Source organism: Chiroxiphia lanceolata, chromosome 19, assembly GCF_009829145.1.
Source record: "Chiroxiphia lanceolata isolate bChiLan1 chromosome 19, bChiLan1.pri, whole genome shotgun sequence".
In the NCBI taxonomy this organism is placed as follows: Eukaryota; Metazoa; Chordata; class Aves; order Passeriformes; family Pipridae; genus Chiroxiphia; species Chiroxiphia lanceolata.
Window position 1 is genome coordinate 1,897,807 of NC_045655.1, and position 18,488 is coordinate 1,916,294.

An 18,488-nucleotide genomic window follows, 5' to 3' on the forward strand; every position below is an offset into this window, starting at 1 on the left:
TGACAAGATATCACATATCTGGGAGTCAAAAATTTGACTTTATAAGGAAATTCTCCAAAACTCTGCAAAGTTCAAATATAACGGAAAGAAAATTGGAAAACAATTATACGAATCTCTCATGTTCCCTGCTACATATAATTAAACTAATGCATAGTAGGAACAACCACCACACATAAAAGAAGGATTTAGACTAAAGTATGACTTTTTAGCACTGTCATTTTGGGCTCTCAAAGCATTTTTATGCTCCGAACAAACCCCTCCTGCAGCCTTGGAACACGCTGCATTCAGTGGCTCTGCAGAGGGTCCTGATCACACATTACCAGGGAAAAGCAAAACCTGACTAGCAGGATTTCCAAGTACCTCAAAGATCTCAAATCCAGCAATATCCAGGATGCCAATAAAAGATGCTCCCTGACGTTTGGTCCTGTCCAAAGCCTTGTTGATGCGGTGCACGAGCCAGCGGAAGAGGCGCTCGTAGGTGGCCTTTGCCAGAGCTTCCACTGCAAAGTCTGCCTGCAAATCCAAACAGGAAAATTTATTTACCCTGGAAAAGCCATCAAAAGAACGCAGACATGGATGTTATCACAAATAACTAAGGAAAAGAAGAAGCTGGATGGAGTTCATACCAGTGAGGAATGAAAACAAGCAGTAGAAACAGCAAAGTAGTTTGATTAATGGTAAGAAAAATGTCTTTTTAAACTGTTCCATAAAAACAAAAGGTCTCTGAGTATTTGATAATGTCACAACAGTGATACAAAGGATGAAACCAGGAGAAAGTCAAGGAAAGGGAAAGGTTTCTTCTACTCTACAACTGATTTTTACCATATAAGAACATTCCATAAAGACAGCAAAGCTTAAACAGAGTCAGTGGCAGCACACACTTCATTCCAATTTTCTTTGTTAGGAGCTAATTAGGATGAGGTACAGTTTCCCTTCATCTTTAAAACACCAAAACTTACTTGTTCTTTGGTCTGGGCTTTCTGCACATAGTCCCTGCCCACTTTGATGCGGGGAGTCAGGATGGCCCGGGTGAACTCCATGACGTTCATTCCCAGCAGATGGCACAGTTTCTGTGCAACTGGAGAGCAAAGAGCACATGAAAAGGAGCACTGGAATCCTCCCCAGCAGCCAGAGATCCCAGGAAAGCTGCTGCTGACAGAGGCTGTCCTGGGCCAGAGTAAAACTGAACCCAGCCTGGGGAGCTGGACACGAGCCCTGTGACAGATCCCATCACACCCCAAGGCTGATGGACACCTCCAGAGGGACACAGCTGGATTTCCTCAGGGGAGCATGGAAAACACTGGATTTCATGGGATTGCAGGTCATGTAACAGCCCACAGCTCAGGTACAAGCACCCATTTAGTTACTTTACAAGGGAACACCCATTTTCTTATCCCAAGGGAAAAGTACAGCCTGAGGACATCACACACCAAAGCCATCATACTGAAGGGTGCTTAAAACATGTTTCAATTCAGGTAGGTGTCCAGAGTAATGTCAAAATATGTCACTTATACTATTTAAAACATAGGTTTGTAATATTGTCCAGGGAGGCTGAGGACTCCCCATCCCTGGCAGTGTCCAAGGCCAGGTTGGATGGGGTTTGGAGCAACCTGGGCTAGTGGAAGGTGTTCCTGCCCATGGCAGGGGGTGGCACTGGATGAGATTTAAGGTCCCTTCCAACCCAGCCCAGTGTGTGATTCTGAGTGTTTTATACAGAATAACAACACCAGCAGCAGTGCACTTTAACAGCAAGAACTCTCCTGATGTCGTGTTATTATTTAAATAGTGCATTACCCACGCCATCCCTACACATTCCTGTTGCATCAACCCCTTTTTCTAAACACACATCCCAAGAGTTGGGTGGTTATGATTCCACATTTCTAAAAATGAATGTGACGCCAAAGGTATTTTTAGGGCTGGGGAAGTGTTGCCCTTTAGCAGGAAGCTCTCCACAGTACCCAGTAAGTGCTTAGCCCTTGTAACCTGACAGCTTGTTCTTCTACTGTCAAATGAAAAAAACCTATTTTTGCAAATTAACATTGGAAAATAAGAATTTTCCAGTAGGTGCTACAGAGTGTCCAGGGAAGGGAACGGAGCTGGGAAGGGGCTGGAGCAGCAGGAGCAGCTGAGGGAGCTGGGGGGGCTCAGCCTGGAGCAAAGGAGGCTCAGGGGGGACCTTCTGGCTCTGCAACTCCCTGACAGGAGGGGGGAGCCGGGGGGGGTCGGGCTCTGCTCCCAGGGAACAAGGGACAGGAGGAGAGGGAACGGCCTCCAGCTGTGCCAGGGGAGGGTCAGGTTGGACATCAGGAGGAATTTCTTCCTGGAAAGGGTGGTCAGACCTTGGCAGGGGCTGCCCAGGGAGGTTTGGAGTCCCCACCCCTGGAGGTGTCCGAGTGGCCGTGGCACTCAGTCCTCTGGGCTGGGGGACAAGGTGGGCATTGGGCACAGGGGGGATCCATGGGCTGGGAGGGCTTTTCCAACCTCAGGGATTCTGAGATTCTGTAATTTCATACCAGTATATAAATGCTTCCTCTGCATTATTTTTTTTTTCCAGTATTAAAACCACTACTATTTGCTCTTTATATTGAGATTCTCTCACTGGCCACACATTCATGAGAAGGGTTCAAGAACTGACACACAATCAGTGAAATCAGGGGTGTCACAAACAAAGCCCTTTCACTTCAGCTACATACAGAAGCATTTCTGTGCTTTGAGGATAAAAATATACATCAGCACATCAAATAAAACTTACTGTCTTAGGGATTAAGTAGCAAGTGCTACCAGGATCTTGAAAAAAAACCCCAAAACCAAACCAAGATCTTGAAAATATTAAGCAGCCATGAGCATCAGCTCAGTACAGTGGCATAATGGATACTACATAAAGGATATTGCAGTTTAAAGAAGGAGATTTTTTCCCCCCTGAAGTGCTTCAAAACTACACTCAGCTCCTTTCATGAACCAGTGGTGTGGAATTTATTGTCCCAACCCTTCCAGTCTGTAATAAACTGTAGTTTAGGTAAGAATAACAACAGTAAACCATAGCAGATGTAGTACTAAAAATCCCATCTGCTAAGCCACTGAAGGGGGCTGGAGACAGCATTTCTGAGGTTCCCCTGAAGGGAACTAACCCACTTTCAAGTCCAAGTTCCGTCACTTTTAAGGGCAGGACTGGGTCACACTATTTCAGCTTCACTCATCCTGCACTTTAAAAAAAGCATCATTTATCTTAGGATGGTTTGGGTTTGAAGGGACCACAAAGCTCATCCAGTTCCAAACCCCTGCCATGGGCAGGGGCACCTTGTTTATAACTGAGAAAGGGCCCTTGAAAAGGTGTAATTGGACAAAGCCCTGACTATCCTGACTCATTTTACTATTACTGGGGTTTTGATATAACTCTCTGAATTATTACAAAGCCAAGATACTGAAAAGCTATCACAGATGAAGAGGATCTTTATGAGATTGCTTATGAACTTCTGTCCTCTCAGCAGAAAGGTTTCTTCCAAATCTGGTGAGCATGAAATGATTTTTTAAGTACAGTTTCTCCCTCCTCTTAATACACAAAGGCTCTATTTCTTTCTTGGATCTCTTATATCTGTCCTTGAAACCATTATCTGTTTATCTACATCTATGTAGAATCTACAGAATTTGCTTTCCATATTCTTCGACTCAGTTCACATCTCTGCCACCCACACAAATTCCTTCCCATCCATGGAGACAATAACCTGACCTATATCAGATATCTCTAAAAGATGAATCCCTGTCAGGACACTGATTTCTCCACAGGATGCAGGGAAACCCCTCACAGTGAGAGGTGACAACACAGGTGACAAGGGAGAGATCAGTTACCCCCAGTGTCTTCAGTAAGATCCAATAACAGACCACATATCCCAGTTTTTAAATACAAGAGGACAGAAATAGGCTTTAACTATGACCTGAGCTTTTCCCCATCTTTGCTTTGTAATTCAGCATTTTGTATCCAGTACTATAAACATCCAACAGGAGCAGTATATTTATAGCCAGTGTTATAATTCAGAATTTATGTCCAAAAACCAACGGCAATACAAGTAAAACCAAGACAGGAAGTAAGAAGCATTTGTATCTTTCTACATCACACTTTCTACACAGACCAGGACTCAGATGAATTCTGTAAGCCAGCAGGGAAAGCCCAAAAAACTAATTCCTCACCCAACCTCTTTTCCTCACAGCAAAAATCCAAATTTCAAGTCAATAACTCCTGACCTTCACCTCACACCTGGGCAGGAGGCCACTGCCCTCAGAAATGAGAACAATTTGGGACACTGCAAGGGATCTCCATGCACAGTAGTTTGGGACAATTCCAAAGGGAGACAGAAGAATCTGAGTTGTGCATGTGCAGCAGGTCCTGTGAATGAACAGGTTCCCAAGTTCTCCAAGTTGACTTTCCATGAGAGCATTTAAAAGGCTGGCACTGAAGTACTAAATAAAAACCTCAGACGTGCTTCAGCAGCTATTTTTTTTGTGTGTGTGTGAAGAAATATATACTCCTCAAATGGTGACTGCACTGCAGGCACTGACACATTCAATCCCAGCCACGCTGCCAGGCCACTCCAGAAATCAGCCTGTTCTAAATACAGCATTCCTGTGTTCTGCCATTGCACCCTGGAAGTTGTGCTTGGCTCCAGGGCTCTTATCATTGGCAACAAAACTGCTGCCAAGAACCAAAGCAAACAAACTGATTTAAGCATGGGCTTCTTCCTAGGGCTTAATCTTTGGGGAGAGCAATAAACAAGACTACAACTGAAATACGTGCTCAAAGCTCAGCAGCCACACAAACAGCATCAATTCCCTTGACAGACACTTATATTTGTCTGCAGGGTGAGGATGGAAGAGGGGAGTTTTACTGATTGCCTGTTGTCTCCACTCATCCCAGTCCTGGCCCCATTTTGGCACAGAACACTCTCAGGGATCCTCAGCAGACTGTTCCATGTTTTTCGAGATATGCACTGGACAAATGGCAGGAAGAAAACTCCAGCACAAGTCAGAGGAAGCCACACAGACGTGATCAACTCACCAGTGTTCTCTGGCATAGAGGCTTGATCGGTATTTCTCTCCTTCTTAAAGGAAATATTTCCAAATTGCAGCACTGAAGACACCACTTTCAGCATTGCTGTGTTAACAAAAGACATGTGCATCAGTTTAATGGAAGAAGGCTCTGCTTGGCAAATTTTTCTTCTGTTACTTGTGTCACTTTCCTTCCAAACTCGAAGCAGAAGCTCAAAAAGGAAATACAGTTTGTACTGTGCTTTTTGGGCAAATGGCTTTAATTCAACTCTAGTTGAAGTTAAGAAAATATTTTCTTCAGGCTCTCAATACACTGAAGCAACATTAAATTGGGTGACATAAAGTTCTCAAGTGTGTTTATGTGTGCAAGAGAGAAAAGTACACTCTGAAAATGCAAAGGGCTCAATAACTTACACAGGATCTCATCGTGTGAAAACCCCATGATATGCATGGCTTCCATTGTCTCCTGGAAGTTATCCTTGTCTTGTTGCCCAGGAATGGGGATGTAGCCATTAGATAAAAATCTGTAATTGTTAAATCCTTCGAGCAGCAAGTCAGCTGTATTGGGGGGAAGGAAGAGACAGAAAAATAACATAAAGGAATTCTGTTCTCTCTAAATGCCCAAACTCAGCTTTAGGAAATCAATTCCTCACATGTGGCTACAAGCCTGTAATGGCTTGTAGCTGTAAGCTGCAGCTCCTGAAACCCTAAAAATACAAGTGTGCCTTCCAAGCTGAAGGCAGATTCACAGACTCTCTGTAGCAACCTACATGAGCTCTTTAATGCATCTCTGTACACAGAGCATTGCCCCACTCAGATCTACCATAACCTTAAATTCCCATTTGGAATATCCCAAAAGGAGGATCTCTACTGAAAGGTACCAGGCTCAAGTAGAAATGGAGTTAGGGACTGATGATCACCAACATCAAGGATGCCAAACAGCAGCTTATCTAACACAGGAGAAGAAAGAGTGGATCCATTCTCTGAAGTCTGTATCTTCATTAGCTTCACTTACCACAACCCAACAGAAACTCCCAGTTACCAAGGGGGGGAAAAAACCCACCCAGAGTCGAGATAACCACCACAGCACTGCAATGGTTTGCAGAAAGCCACAGAGTTTCACTGTGTTTTGGTTAAATGGCTGCTTTTCTCCCCAGGCTGAAGGCACAGCCCAGAGCAGATACAGCTACCACTGCTGATCAGGGTTGGTGGTTATCACCCGGGAACACTGCAGGTTCTATCCAGGGATTCCCAGCCAGAGACTGCCCAAACTGGGCTTTGGCATGGAGGAGACATTTGCTTGATTTATCAGAGTGGCTTCCCAGCACATTTGATAAAGCACAGGAGTTCTTTCCAACCAAAGCCACCTGGCTTTTCCTTCTTTGTTTAAAACTCGCTGTTTGGTGACTGAGACCAACCCAACCACGTCAAACTGAAATAACAAACACAGCACACAGACAACAGGGTTACAAAAAGAGACTCTCAACTTACACTTGAGATGTTCTCCTGCCCCAGCCAGCAGTTGGTAGAAGATGTGAAATGTCCGCTCGTCTTTGGCCTGACGAACAGCACGAGACTTTTCCAACAAGTCTGGATCATAACTGGAGTCAAGGATCAGCTACAATTCTTGGTTAAAAACGTCCAGTGCAAACAAAAGTTCCAAAGTAGGCTATGGAATTACTTTAAGATCAAACAGAACTTTAGTAGTAATGCCCAGAGAAGCTGTGGCTGCCCCATCCCTGGAGGTGTCCAAGGCCAGGTTGGATGGGGCTTGGAGCAACCTGGGCTGGTGGAAGGTGTCCCTGCCCATGGCAGGGGGTGGGACTGGGTGAACTGTAAGGTCCCTTCCACCCCAAACCATTCTGGGATTCTATGACCAGACCATGCCCAATATGAACTTTTAGTGACTTCAAGTGAGAGATTTCCAGTTCAGACTGGTAGAAACCCACTTTTAATCTCAGCAAACACATTAATTTCAGCACACCCATCCCGTTCCCTGCATTTCCCTGCAGTTCCCTGCTCCGTGCAGTTGCCTGGAATGGATTAGCCGCAGTTTTGGTGAGAGGAGGAGCTGCCATCCTTCTTCTATTAAGGTCATAGTTGAAGTTTTACTACCAAAAACCCAGCAGCTGCTGAACTCAGAGATACTTTGTCATTTGAAGTGTATTTGCCATTTCTCCCCAGCACTGCATTTTTCCACACAGTCACCACTGCCTCTAAACAGCTCCCAATTGCAACTCCTGCAGCAGGCAGTGTCTAATTAGCTGCAATGTTATTTAACTCTTTTACTTCTAGATATTCCATATTGTAATGCAAATGCAGGACAGGGATTTGAACTGACACAGGTCACTGGTGAGGATGAGTTCTTGTGATGAAGAAAAAATTCCCTAGGAGTTAAATCCTTCTGTTTTCACAAAGCTCTGGGCAAAACAATTCATCTGAATTTTCCTAAAAGCTACCCTCATTCCTGTGCTGTGGTGAATGAAGGAAAACATTTATCACTGAAGCATATTTTGAATAACTATAGACCTTTCCCAGCCTTATTGGGAAATTATACTTTGTGACAGTTCCAAACATTCAGTGCACTTACAGATGAAGCAGTTTAAAACACGGCAACAGAACAAAAGCTTAACTGCAGCATTGTTTATGATCAATACCCACTTCACATTGTTTACTAAGACTTCCAATTTCATCATTTTATGACCACCCTGTTTTCCCCCAGAAAACAGGCTACACTAAAAATTACACACACATTTTCAGTATGAAGGAAACAACTTCAGAGAAGGGCTTTCGGTGCGAGTATTTTTACTTGTTCTTGCACCACCACAAATAAGAACGAACCTCAGAGCTAAAACTGAATCAGGCTTTGGTATTAATTATAATTAATTAATTACAGTAGTAGGTCTTGTGTTATTGAGCCCACGTGGGTGTCTAGAAGGCCTAAGAAGGCAGAAGGTGGCCCAGCTTTGTCACTTGATAAGAAGCATCAGCTCCTTCCAGGCCGGGAGCTGCTTCCGAGCTCTTGGCATGATGCAGAGGCTCAGCTTCTGATTAGGAAGGCGTTGGGGTATTTTCAGAAATGTTCACAGAGCAAGCACATTTTACATGGTTTCCCTTTTTAGCATACCCTGTTTTTAAGGCCAATCTGAAAATCCAGCAGGTTTGGGAGTGCTGAGCTGGGCAGTGGAGGATTTTTGAGCCGCTGAATTTGTGACATTCAATCGCTATTTTGAAACAAAGGAAGAGATGGGTGTTGTCAGAGGAATGTCCTTTCACTGCATTCCAATGAATTCTAGGGTTAAAAGCAAAACAAAGCAGAAAACTGGCATTTTTGCAAGGATGTGGCATGAAGGAGGATACATGTCTCGATGTTGGCCCCGACAATGTAACCAGTAACATCGAAGTTAATCCTGATGAATTTACCCTGCAAAGAAAAGATTTTTTTCATTATTACTGTTTTTTTAAATTAAACAACGCTGTCTATATAAAACATAATCCAAATGCATTCATGGATCAAGCATTTCCCAAGATCAAATGAAATCATTGCCCATCCAGGTGCTCAGCCATCATTTCAATGGAGCACACAAACACACTCTAAGGATTAAGGAACTCTCAGTCCAGATATATTTGTAATCCAGATTTAGGAAAAACTTCTCTGAACATGAGGCTCAATTCCTCACACTGAGGTTGGAAGACATGCTGAGATTCTACATGTGCACATTTCCATAGCAAACTTACTGGTGCCTGAATGTGCTCCAGCTGCAGCAATCCCAAATCCCAGGTGCTGCCCAGCCCATCACATCACATCTCCCCTTCCATTCCAAACCAGGCTGGCTGCTCTCTCTATGGCCTCTCTTCTCCAGCAGTTGGTAAAGAAAGAACTAAGAAATACACCCATTTCTCACACCTACATCTCAAATAAAGAGCCACTTCCCACACACAGAGTAGTTCTTGGAAAGCAGGTGGTTGCCAGTGGATATATTATATCATTTTTAAGCCACATCAGTTCCCCCATCTAATTTGTCATTCCCAACAGGACAACAGGCTTGGAGCTGGACCATTTTATCTGCACCATCACTGAATTTCAAGTTTGTGCTCATGAAGCTGTTCAGCATTACCCTGGTTGCATACTTGTGAAAAACCAGTGGGAATTCCCAGTGACTACACTGGGCTCTCCATCTTCATTGCACCCAATTTCCACAGTCCTCTATCCACACACAGACAGGTCTGGAGATCAGGGAGCATGACAGAAGTTTGCTAACACCTGCCCTAACACTTCTGATGGTATCTGCACAAAGCCACCTACTGATAACTTTTAAGGAGCCCTTTGGAAAGGGTTTTTACAACCTGGATCCCAACCCTGCCTTATCTCCAGCCTGATTAGTGCTATCAGCATGTTCAGGTGAACTCCTGTTTGGCACATCCATTCAGCTCAGGGAGTGTGCTACTGATTTCCTGATTAAACACTCTACTCTCCAAGCTTGTAGGGTCCCTGTATGACAGGAATGGCCCAACCTGGTCAGTGTATTATTTTGGGGGCACATTTCTACGCTGAACAAATTGCTTCATTTGTGCTATTGCAACTCCTTACCAGAAAACCCCACCCTCATAAAGCCCATTCAGATCAAGATCTGTGGGCACAAGACCAAGTTTCTCCTCCCAGACCCCTCAGTGAATCCAGGGAAAGGCACAACCTCCCCACCAGCCCTACCCTGACTCAATCTCAGGGCAAAGTCACTGCTCCAGGACTGTGGCTGTGCAGCTCCAGCTCAAAGTGGGGTCTCTGAGTTGCAAGAAAACTGGTGGAACACTTTAAATTAGCTCCAGTGGTTATTCCCTACTGTTCCAGCTTGGTTGTTAAGCCACTGGCACTAAAACCACCGTGCCAAGGAACAAGGGCTGTTTCCAGGCATGGCCTGTCAGGAAGCAGCACTGAACACAGACTTCTGAGGATGCAGATACAGAACACCCTCAGCTCAGTTTGTAACTGCAGCATTTAGACTTTTTACTCAGGAACAATTCCAGAAAGTTCTATTTATAACTGGCATGAAGAATGAAATGACATTTTATTGAAATTCAGGCAGTAGACCAGACATATGATGCACATGTCAGCATGGCAACAATGGCAGCAGAGTTTTTACCCAGAGCTGCCACCACAGAGACTTCCTGCCTTGAACTTGCCTTGTCACGTGTGAAAACAAACAAGAAACATTACAGAAGGTCTAGTCAGTGGCTTTTTCTGATATCATTTGGAACCACTTTACGCTGTTTCACTCTTAAAAGTTATTTAATTTCTGCTGTCAAGTTACCAGTTCCATGAGCAAAAATAATTGAGAGGAAATGCAGTCATTACACATCAGAAGAGGGGACCCACACGCTCCCTGCTTCAAAGTTCAGGCCTCACTGGAGTCTGTACTAGAGAGATCACTTATCTAGGTAATCTTCTTAAAAGCACAATATTAATAGATCCTTTTAGCTGGCACTGGCAAACCTTGCTATGAAATCTTTAATTCATCAGTTAGACTGCAGTGGTGCTCATCTAAGGGCTGAATTCTGTTGCCACCATCAGGCTTTGGAAAAGCCACATCAGAAGGAAGCATTTAGCTCTGCCATGTGAATCCAGCAAGGCCACTGTCCTATCCAATGCAAACCAGAGAATTTTATTTCCTGAAACGCTGCTCTTGGTAGAAGAAAAAGGGGGGAAAATGAAATTCCTTGGACACCAGCCTTACTTGAGCCCTGCCTGGTGCTGTCAGCGAGCAGGGACAGGCTGGTAGCCTCAGTGAAGCCTGTCAAGCCTGTGTGGCTGAACAACAGCACTTCTCACTTTGTGGGAGGATAGATATTTTTTAAGTCAGGTTTTAAAATGGCTGTAAAAGATTTTTTTTTTTCCTGCATGAGATGAGACCATCTGGAATGCATTATACTTGCTCCTTTATAAAAACAGAGCTGGAGCCATCGCAGTGATTATGTTCATGATGGCAATGCAGCCCTCAAAATAACACAAACCAGATGCTGACATCTTTTAGGGGAAAAGCATCCTCATTAAATTAGTACAGTCTTTGATGGATTCAAGATAGAATTATTGTACAGTGAAACCTATTCATATTATAAATTCTATACCCAACTTATATAAGCATCAAGCAATATTGTAAATAACGTGGCTATAAAATTATCAAAGCTGAATTTCCACAGTACTCTGCTCTCCCTTCCTGACTGGAAAGGCTCAGGGACTTAGTCATGGAGTTTTCCAGAGTCCTTATCACTGGAGTTGAGTTCATGCATTATAAATCCAAGTAACTGTTGAAATGTCAAAGGCAGACCAGAAATCTTTCATTTGTTCTGTAAATTTTAGTGTTGTTCTCGCCAGAAAAAAAAGATTTAATACCTCCTATACAGTTCTGAAGTTGTACTGAAAACATCTTCCCCCTGAAACAGGAGATGGCTTTTTTTCCCTTCAAAGGAAAGGAAGTTCTAAGAAGTGGTAAAAAGCTATTTATTCCCCATGATTTTTAAAACAATGGAACCCATCAGAAGTGATTATCAGCCACCAAAACTCTCCGGCACTGACCCAACAAAAACATCAACCAGCTCCAGCAGTGCCTGACACCTGGGATAGGTCACACTGGCTTTTTGACTTCCCTACAATCACTCAGTCAATTTAGACCGGTTTTCATATGCAAGTTCTGTGCTTTTTTTTTTGGAAATTCAGGATGTTCTCTTTAAACAACCAATTGATAAAGTCCCAGCTATTGACCAGAAGGCTACAGATTGTACCCAAGTCCAAGCTGATGCCACAGTCTTTCCTACTTTATAGCAATGCTGCAGTAAGTGCAGTAAGTGCACACAAGTCACAGCTCAGCTCCAGAGCACAGCTGTATTTGTTTGACTATAAACAACTGTCATCTCAAGGATTGTTGAAGTTAGAAACTGGATAAAATCAAAGTTTTGCCAAGAGCCAGTGAGGATGTGCCTTCAGAATCCCAACACATCGCAGAAGGCACTGTAAGAGAACCTGAATTCAGGGAGGAAGAGAACAGAAAAAGCTTTGGATACCACTTAGATAAATTCCTAAAAAGGTAATTTCTCCATAATCCAGATTTCCAGACTCTAAAGAGAAAAGGAGTTACTCACAAAGCGGGAGGAGTTGTCATTTTTCACTGTCTTTGCATTCCCGAAGGATTCCAGGATGGGATTGGCCTGAAGAAGCTGCCGCTCCAGCTCCCCCTAAAAACCACACAAACAGAAAAAGGAACACATATGAGCACAGAGCACCTGGAATTGAGGGTATTCCTGTATTCTGCCTCTTCCTGACAGTCATTTCCCCCTGGCTGTGGCAGTGACAGCACCTTCACAAGGGGGTGTCATCCTTCCCCTCACTCCTAAACCTGCCGAGACTCCTCCATCCAGTGCGGGGCCTTTGGTGGTGGTTTTTTGGTTTGGGTTTGTTTATTAGAACACACACAGACACACACAAACACAGCAGTGACCAAACAGGACCTGATGGATGTTGACAGACATTGAAGATGGAAAAGAAAATTCACATTTAGGACTGATGAAATTAGGCACAGACCTTGAGTGCTTTAGAGGAGAAACTAATTTAACTGTTTGAAGATTTTAGTGCATTATTCTTAAACTTCATGTTTAGTGACTTGGCAATACAGCTACTTTGGAACACCTATTTTTAAACTTACGAATACCTCTTTTCAAAGTTACTTTCAAATCAGTGAAAACCCTCCCCCTCAGTCAACCAGACTGAAATTCATACCATTGCAACATCTGATCTGACCACACCTGAGCACAAAGCCAGGATGGCCCAGAAGAGCTGAGCAACCCCAAATACAAACATCACTTTCAAATTGCTCAATCCAACCAACATTGCTCAGTATGTTTAATGCTTTTCTTAAATGTTTCTGTAAGTTCAAGCCAATGGATTTAGAAATCAAAGTGCTTATCTTAAGGAAATTGCACAACAGCTTTTACAATTGCTGTCCATGAGGAGGACTGGGCACGAAAAAAGTCTGTGCTGCTTCCAAGAGCCCAGGAGGCATGAATGTACACAGGAAAATATACTGTCTTCCTGCTCTGAAGGTTGGTTTAAAACAAACAAAAAAAAAACCAACAAAAAAAAAAAAAAAACACCAAAGAAAAAGAAAGTGAAGCTGTCTGGAATGTAGTCTCAAAATGTGATGTTTTGTTCATAAACCTGCTTTTTCCAATTATTTATAGCCTTGATGAATAAAGGCCCCAAACTGAACATCAAAGAACAGGAAACGTTAAGTCTCTTAAGGCTTCCACATGAGGCCAATTCTTAGAAGGGAATTCTAAAAATTCACTAGTTCACACCTATAAGAGGCTTTTATTTGTATATCGAAATGTATTTCAAGCCCTCCTTGATATTAATGGCTGCTCCTTCTTTAATGTGACCTGAAGCTATCTGCTCAAAACTTGCTTATTTCCACATATATTCCCTTTGGGACCACAAGTTCTCGGAATTCTGCAGTAACTGAAGAAGGAATAAAGGTGAGTGTGAGCCCAGAGCACACTAAACACTGCTGAGGCTGCAGGGGCTGTGCACTGTCAGCTCTGCCAAGGTTACTGTTCTCAGGAGCACTTTTAAACTAGAAAAAAACCCACAGCTGGAATAAAACTAGATCTCTGTTATAGCCACTCTGTGCTGTCTGCAGGTGATATTCTCAAAGTTTTCCATGTGAACACATCAGAGAGTGGGAATTTTCCCACCATCCCTCCCACTTCCCCCTCCCGACAGGCTACTGCTGCGAACACACCAGATAAAAGGGAGAAGCTCCTCACCCTGCAGTGAACAGCCTGGGATAAACCCCAGGGTGTACAGGAAAGGCAGCAGGGGGGTCACAGCTTACAGGGTAACCTCTACAGCTATTCTGGAAGAATATATATATATATATATATATAATCTTTGGGACAAGGAAAACAGCTTATTTGTGACACGAGGGAGGTTTGTGCGCTGCTGGCACTTCACACACTGACACCTCTGCACAGTGTCAGGGGCACTGTAATATCCTGATCCAGGTTTGAGTTGTTCAATTCAAGCCTGTTCATATTGGAAAGCAGTCTAACTTGCTACTGATTATTATCTCTTGTAGAGTTTTTTTTAAAGACAAATTGGTCAGTAGATGTAAAATTCTCATTCTTGCAGTCGTTCAAAAATCTGTGCTGTAACAATATTAAAAGACACAAGATTCCTCTACGTTTGAACGTTGAGAGTAAAGCCTTTTAAAACACTTGCCTGCAATAATGTGCAAAGACAAAGTAGCCTGAATAAAGTATTCTTTGTGGTTGCAAAATGTGAACTGACTCCACACCAACTCCTCCATGGACATCGCTGTGTCTCAGGAAGCACCCACAGGCACAGCCTGGACTGGGGCTGTGCAGAGCAACTTCTGCAGAATTTATTCAAATTCTCCAAGTGAAGGCAGAAAGGTCTCAGTAGCTCATTTTCACAATGAGGATTTGTTGGAAACACTCAGCTGGATCCTCAGCTGTGGGTGAACACCATGGGAACGAGCCGTGCTCGCAGGCTCGGTGCTGCACACACCAGCTCCTCACAGCCACCACCAAGCAAAGCAAACCTCACACCAGGGTGAAACCTCTCACACTGTGGAAAAAGGCATTTTTCATGTCTAGATGGACAGCTTTACAGTCCAAAACAACTCTCTTTTCAAAGCATTCAGTGTTTTGGGAGGAGTGTCCCAGTTTGGCCTGCGGGCTTATCTCCTGCGTGGGCACCTCACCAGACCTTGGAAAAAGCAGTGTGGCAGCATTGTGGGAAGAGTGAGCTCATGCAATAGTTCATGCAGGGCAACATGAAGACAAGGACAGGTTGTTGTCTCAGTTTCAGAAAAACCAGCATCCAGTGAGTCTCTTGCAGTGGAGCCTGGGGGAGGCAGGGGAGGCACATGCTACTCACATACAACAGGGATCCACTCTGGAGTTCAGAATGACATCGAAACAGAGATGTTAATGACTCCACCGTTTATGCAATATCAACAGCTCTGGATTAGCATTTTCCACAAAACAGTTCAAATGTTTGCCAACAAACGGTTCGTGTCAACCCTGACTCTTGAAGCAAAGGGAGGGTTAAAGCTAAACACCACTCCGTCTATTTTTGGAACTGAGAAATATTTCAGTAAAAACCCTTAGACTTGACTGATGTTTGCAAGGAGGGAAGATTAAGTTAAATACTAAGAATGTCTGTGACTTATTCTGAAAATGAGACCATGGGCTCAGACACATGATTGGGTTACAGAGGTTTAACAAGGTTTAACACACGCTACCAGAGGCATCACAGCTGTCCAGGGGTTGCTTTTGGCTTCCAGTATACCAGACTTGCTTGAAAGTTCCTTTACTATTTCCCTTTCCACTACAGTTTATATTGCACTAGTCAGCTCTCAGAAATGTAAGAGAAGAACACAACCAGCTGAACTAACTCAGGGCAGCTTCTTCAGTGTCCAAGCCTTGGTTACACCCTGCCAAAGCTGCTGCTTTATTTAAAAGCTGGTGCTCAGGACAAAGGCATCACTTACCAGCTGGGGTTAGAGCAGAGCATTTATCCTGCATAACACATGGCAGCAATTGTTTATCTCTTGCCACAGTCTTGCCCTCAACTACCACCTAACCCTCCTCTTTAAGCTCCTTCTCAGGTAAATTCCAGAGCACTGGAAGTACTAAAACTCTTACACAGGTGGGATAGAACAGACTGAGTGCTGCTGCCCCAGGGACAGGGGGAACAGGCAGAATTATCTGCACAGGGGCTCCAGCCAACCTGAGGAGAAAAGAGCAGCTGAAGCTCAAATGAGGAAACATTAATTCAGATCCCACACTGCTCACACCACTTGTACTAGAAAGTCAAGGGAAACACTTGATTTCAGAAGATGTTGTTTATGCCAAGCCTTTGACACTTGAGATCAAAGTCTTTATCAAGTTATCTGCAATGCTACAAAAACATTCAGACAAAACAGTATGTTAATCAAAAGGATTTTGTAGCTTCCATTAATCCATTTCTTATTTACCACTTTGTTTAATATTTAAAAAGTGTTCTGCACTCTCTCAGCAGCACATTACCCAGTACACACACAGTATTTTGGAGAAGGGTGGCCAGAGAGAGGATGAGCCTCTCACTTCAGGACAGGGTAACACCACTTTAAAGTGGTGACAAGTCCTTTGCAATGCTGAGAAACTCATAAGTTGCTCACTAGTCCACTCTCCTAAAGCCAGTTAAATACTTACTAAATTCACTATTAGCTGTACACCACTCCAAGGCTTCCCACATCATAAATGCAAAGAATACACATCAGTTCTCCTACATAACTTTAAAAGCATTAAAAAAAACCACTTGCCTGGTGTTTCACGGGTTTGGGTGATTCGGGCTGTTCATTGCAAACAAACAAATGATAAGTTAGCAAGGAATTCCAGCTGTCACATCCCACATTAGCACTGTCAGAGGTTTAGTTTAACTGAACACTCACTTCATAGAAACCCTTCAAGTTCAGCTTAGAAAAGAAGTTATTGGCATGCTCAAAATACTGAGACCTGTGTTTGTGCAAAGGACTAATTCCAGGTAAAACCCAAGATGACAGATGGCCCTGGAGCAGCAAGGAAAAGGGCAAGAGTTTCTTTACTTGGGCACAGCTTTCCAGTCTTGCCAAACAACGGCAAAAAAATTAAGCTCAGCATTAAGTGGCTTTCTCCTCAGCCCTGGGCACTGCAAGGGGGTTTGTGTGGATGAGATGAACATTATTCTTCAACAATCACAGAGGTTATGACAGAACAGAGAGGGAAGCAACACTTCAAGAGTTTTGCACTGTACTACAAGTTTTTAAGAAATGCAAACCCACAGTCAAGACAAAAGCTTTGTTTCTTTCTTTAATTCCACATGAGCAGAACCTTAAGGAACTGGAAGACCTTTCAATTTTGCCAACAAGAAGGGAAAAGGGAAAATGAATGTGATAAAGTAAAATAAAATGCCCTCAAAAATACAAATTTGCACAGTTTCTGCAGAAATTTTCAATTCCATTATTATTTCCCTGGCTCATACTGCAAGTTTAATAATCTTGAGCTTCATATCAGGAGCCCAGGGGCAAATACTATGAAGAAACACACAAAACAAGGAATTTTTATACCAAGCCAGATTCTTATTTTAAGAATAATGATTCTTATTTTAAACAACCAGCACTGGCTTAGTGCAGAATAACCAATTTTGACAGAGGTCTGTAAAGCAGCTGGCAAAGGTTTGGCTTGTTCAGGTAAGTAATGTGAATTTTTAAAGCTGCACCATTCCTGCCAGGAAAACAACCTGGGCAGCTAAAGAAGGTTTGGGATTTCAGTATGGAATTACCACTCCTGGACTCATGGAGAAGGACAAGCACACCCAGGAGCCTCAGAGGCATTTTGTTTGCTTATCTTCAGAGAAGACGAGTTGCACTCTCGGGGTGTCCATTCCTGTCCTCACTAGAAACAGAACTGAGCACGATCAGACACGTGTTTAACTCTCTGTGGTTAAATCAGGGCAGTTAAAGCTCCCCTGGGAAACTCCCACCAAGGGGAGCTTCATCCTGAGTGAGCCTACCCATGATTCTGTCCTTCAAGACTAATTTTGTTTCTTTAGAAATTAACAAATTAAACAATTTAGCATTTCAGCTACCCAGGCAAACGCAGCCACTGGAAGGAATCATTAACCTGAAAGCACCAGTAATTAGTTCTACAGTTTAAAATAGCACCAAAGTGAAAGCTGGATTTTAGTGAAAATAGAGGCAATTTGGGGTGGGAAGGTTTTGGAGAGACCTTAGAGCCCCTTCCAGGGCCTAAAGGGGCTCCAAGAGAGCTGGAGAGGGACTTTAGGAAAGGGCCTGCAGTGACAGGACAAGAGGGAATGGCTTCCCACTGCCAGAGGGCAGGGATAGGTTGAATATTAGGAAGAAATTGTTCCCTGTGAGGGTGGGGAGGCCCTGAGAAGCTGTGGCTGCCCCATCCCTGGTAGTGTTCAAGGCCAGGTTGGATGGGGTTTGGAGCCACCTGGGCTAGTGGAAGGTGTCCCTGCCCATGGCAGGGGGTGGGACAGGGTGAGTTTTAAGGTCCCTCCCAACCCAATCCATTCCATAATTCTGTGAGTCAAACTGAAGTCTGGTTCCATTCATCCAAACCAGGGGCACAGGGAACCAGGATAACTGGCAGTGCAGACAGCACTGGCACATGGATCAAGTTATTTATAGAACTTAACAACTCCACACACTCCCACAAGTGAAAACTTCTGCTGTGTTCATGTATTTGACCATGAATAGGGCCCAGGTACCTCCACAGCCCAGAGGGGCAGCAAAGGGCATCCCCCAAACTCATCCAGCCTGCACAACATGCAAGGTCATGGCAGTCCCTGGGCAGCAGGGGACAACCAGCACTTCTTTTGGAAAATC

The 18,488-nt window shown here is 43.7% G+C and overlaps 1 protein-coding gene across 6 annotated transcripts in view; it reads right to left on the minus strand.

Annotated features, from left to right (window-relative positions):
• MYH10 (myosin heavy chain 10) overlaps positions 1–18,488 on the minus strand; it is a 103,193-nt gene that overhangs the window by 32,602 nt on the left and 52,103 nt on the right. For 3 of the 6 annotated variants that reach the window (XM_032706399.1, XM_032706401.1, XM_032706403.1), the window contains 8 exons: positions 16,419–16,448; positions 12,175–12,267; positions 8,401–8,464; positions 6,532–6,630; positions 5,455–5,598; positions 5,051–5,146; positions 960–1,078; positions 361–513 (listed from right to left, as the gene is read on the minus strand). In XM_032706399.1, coding sequence (XP_032562290.1) covers positions 361–513; positions 960–1,078; positions 5,051–5,146; positions 5,455–5,598; positions 6,532–6,630; positions 8,401–8,464; positions 12,175–12,267; positions 16,419–16,448 — 798 coding nt within the window. The remainder of the gene's footprint in view (positions 1–360; positions 514–959; positions 1,079–5,050; positions 5,147–5,454; positions 5,599–6,531; positions 6,631–8,400; positions 8,465–12,174; positions 12,268–16,418; positions 16,449–18,488) is intronic. The other 3 variants (XM_032706402.1, XM_032706400.1, XM_032706405.1) reach the window with 1 other exon arrangement.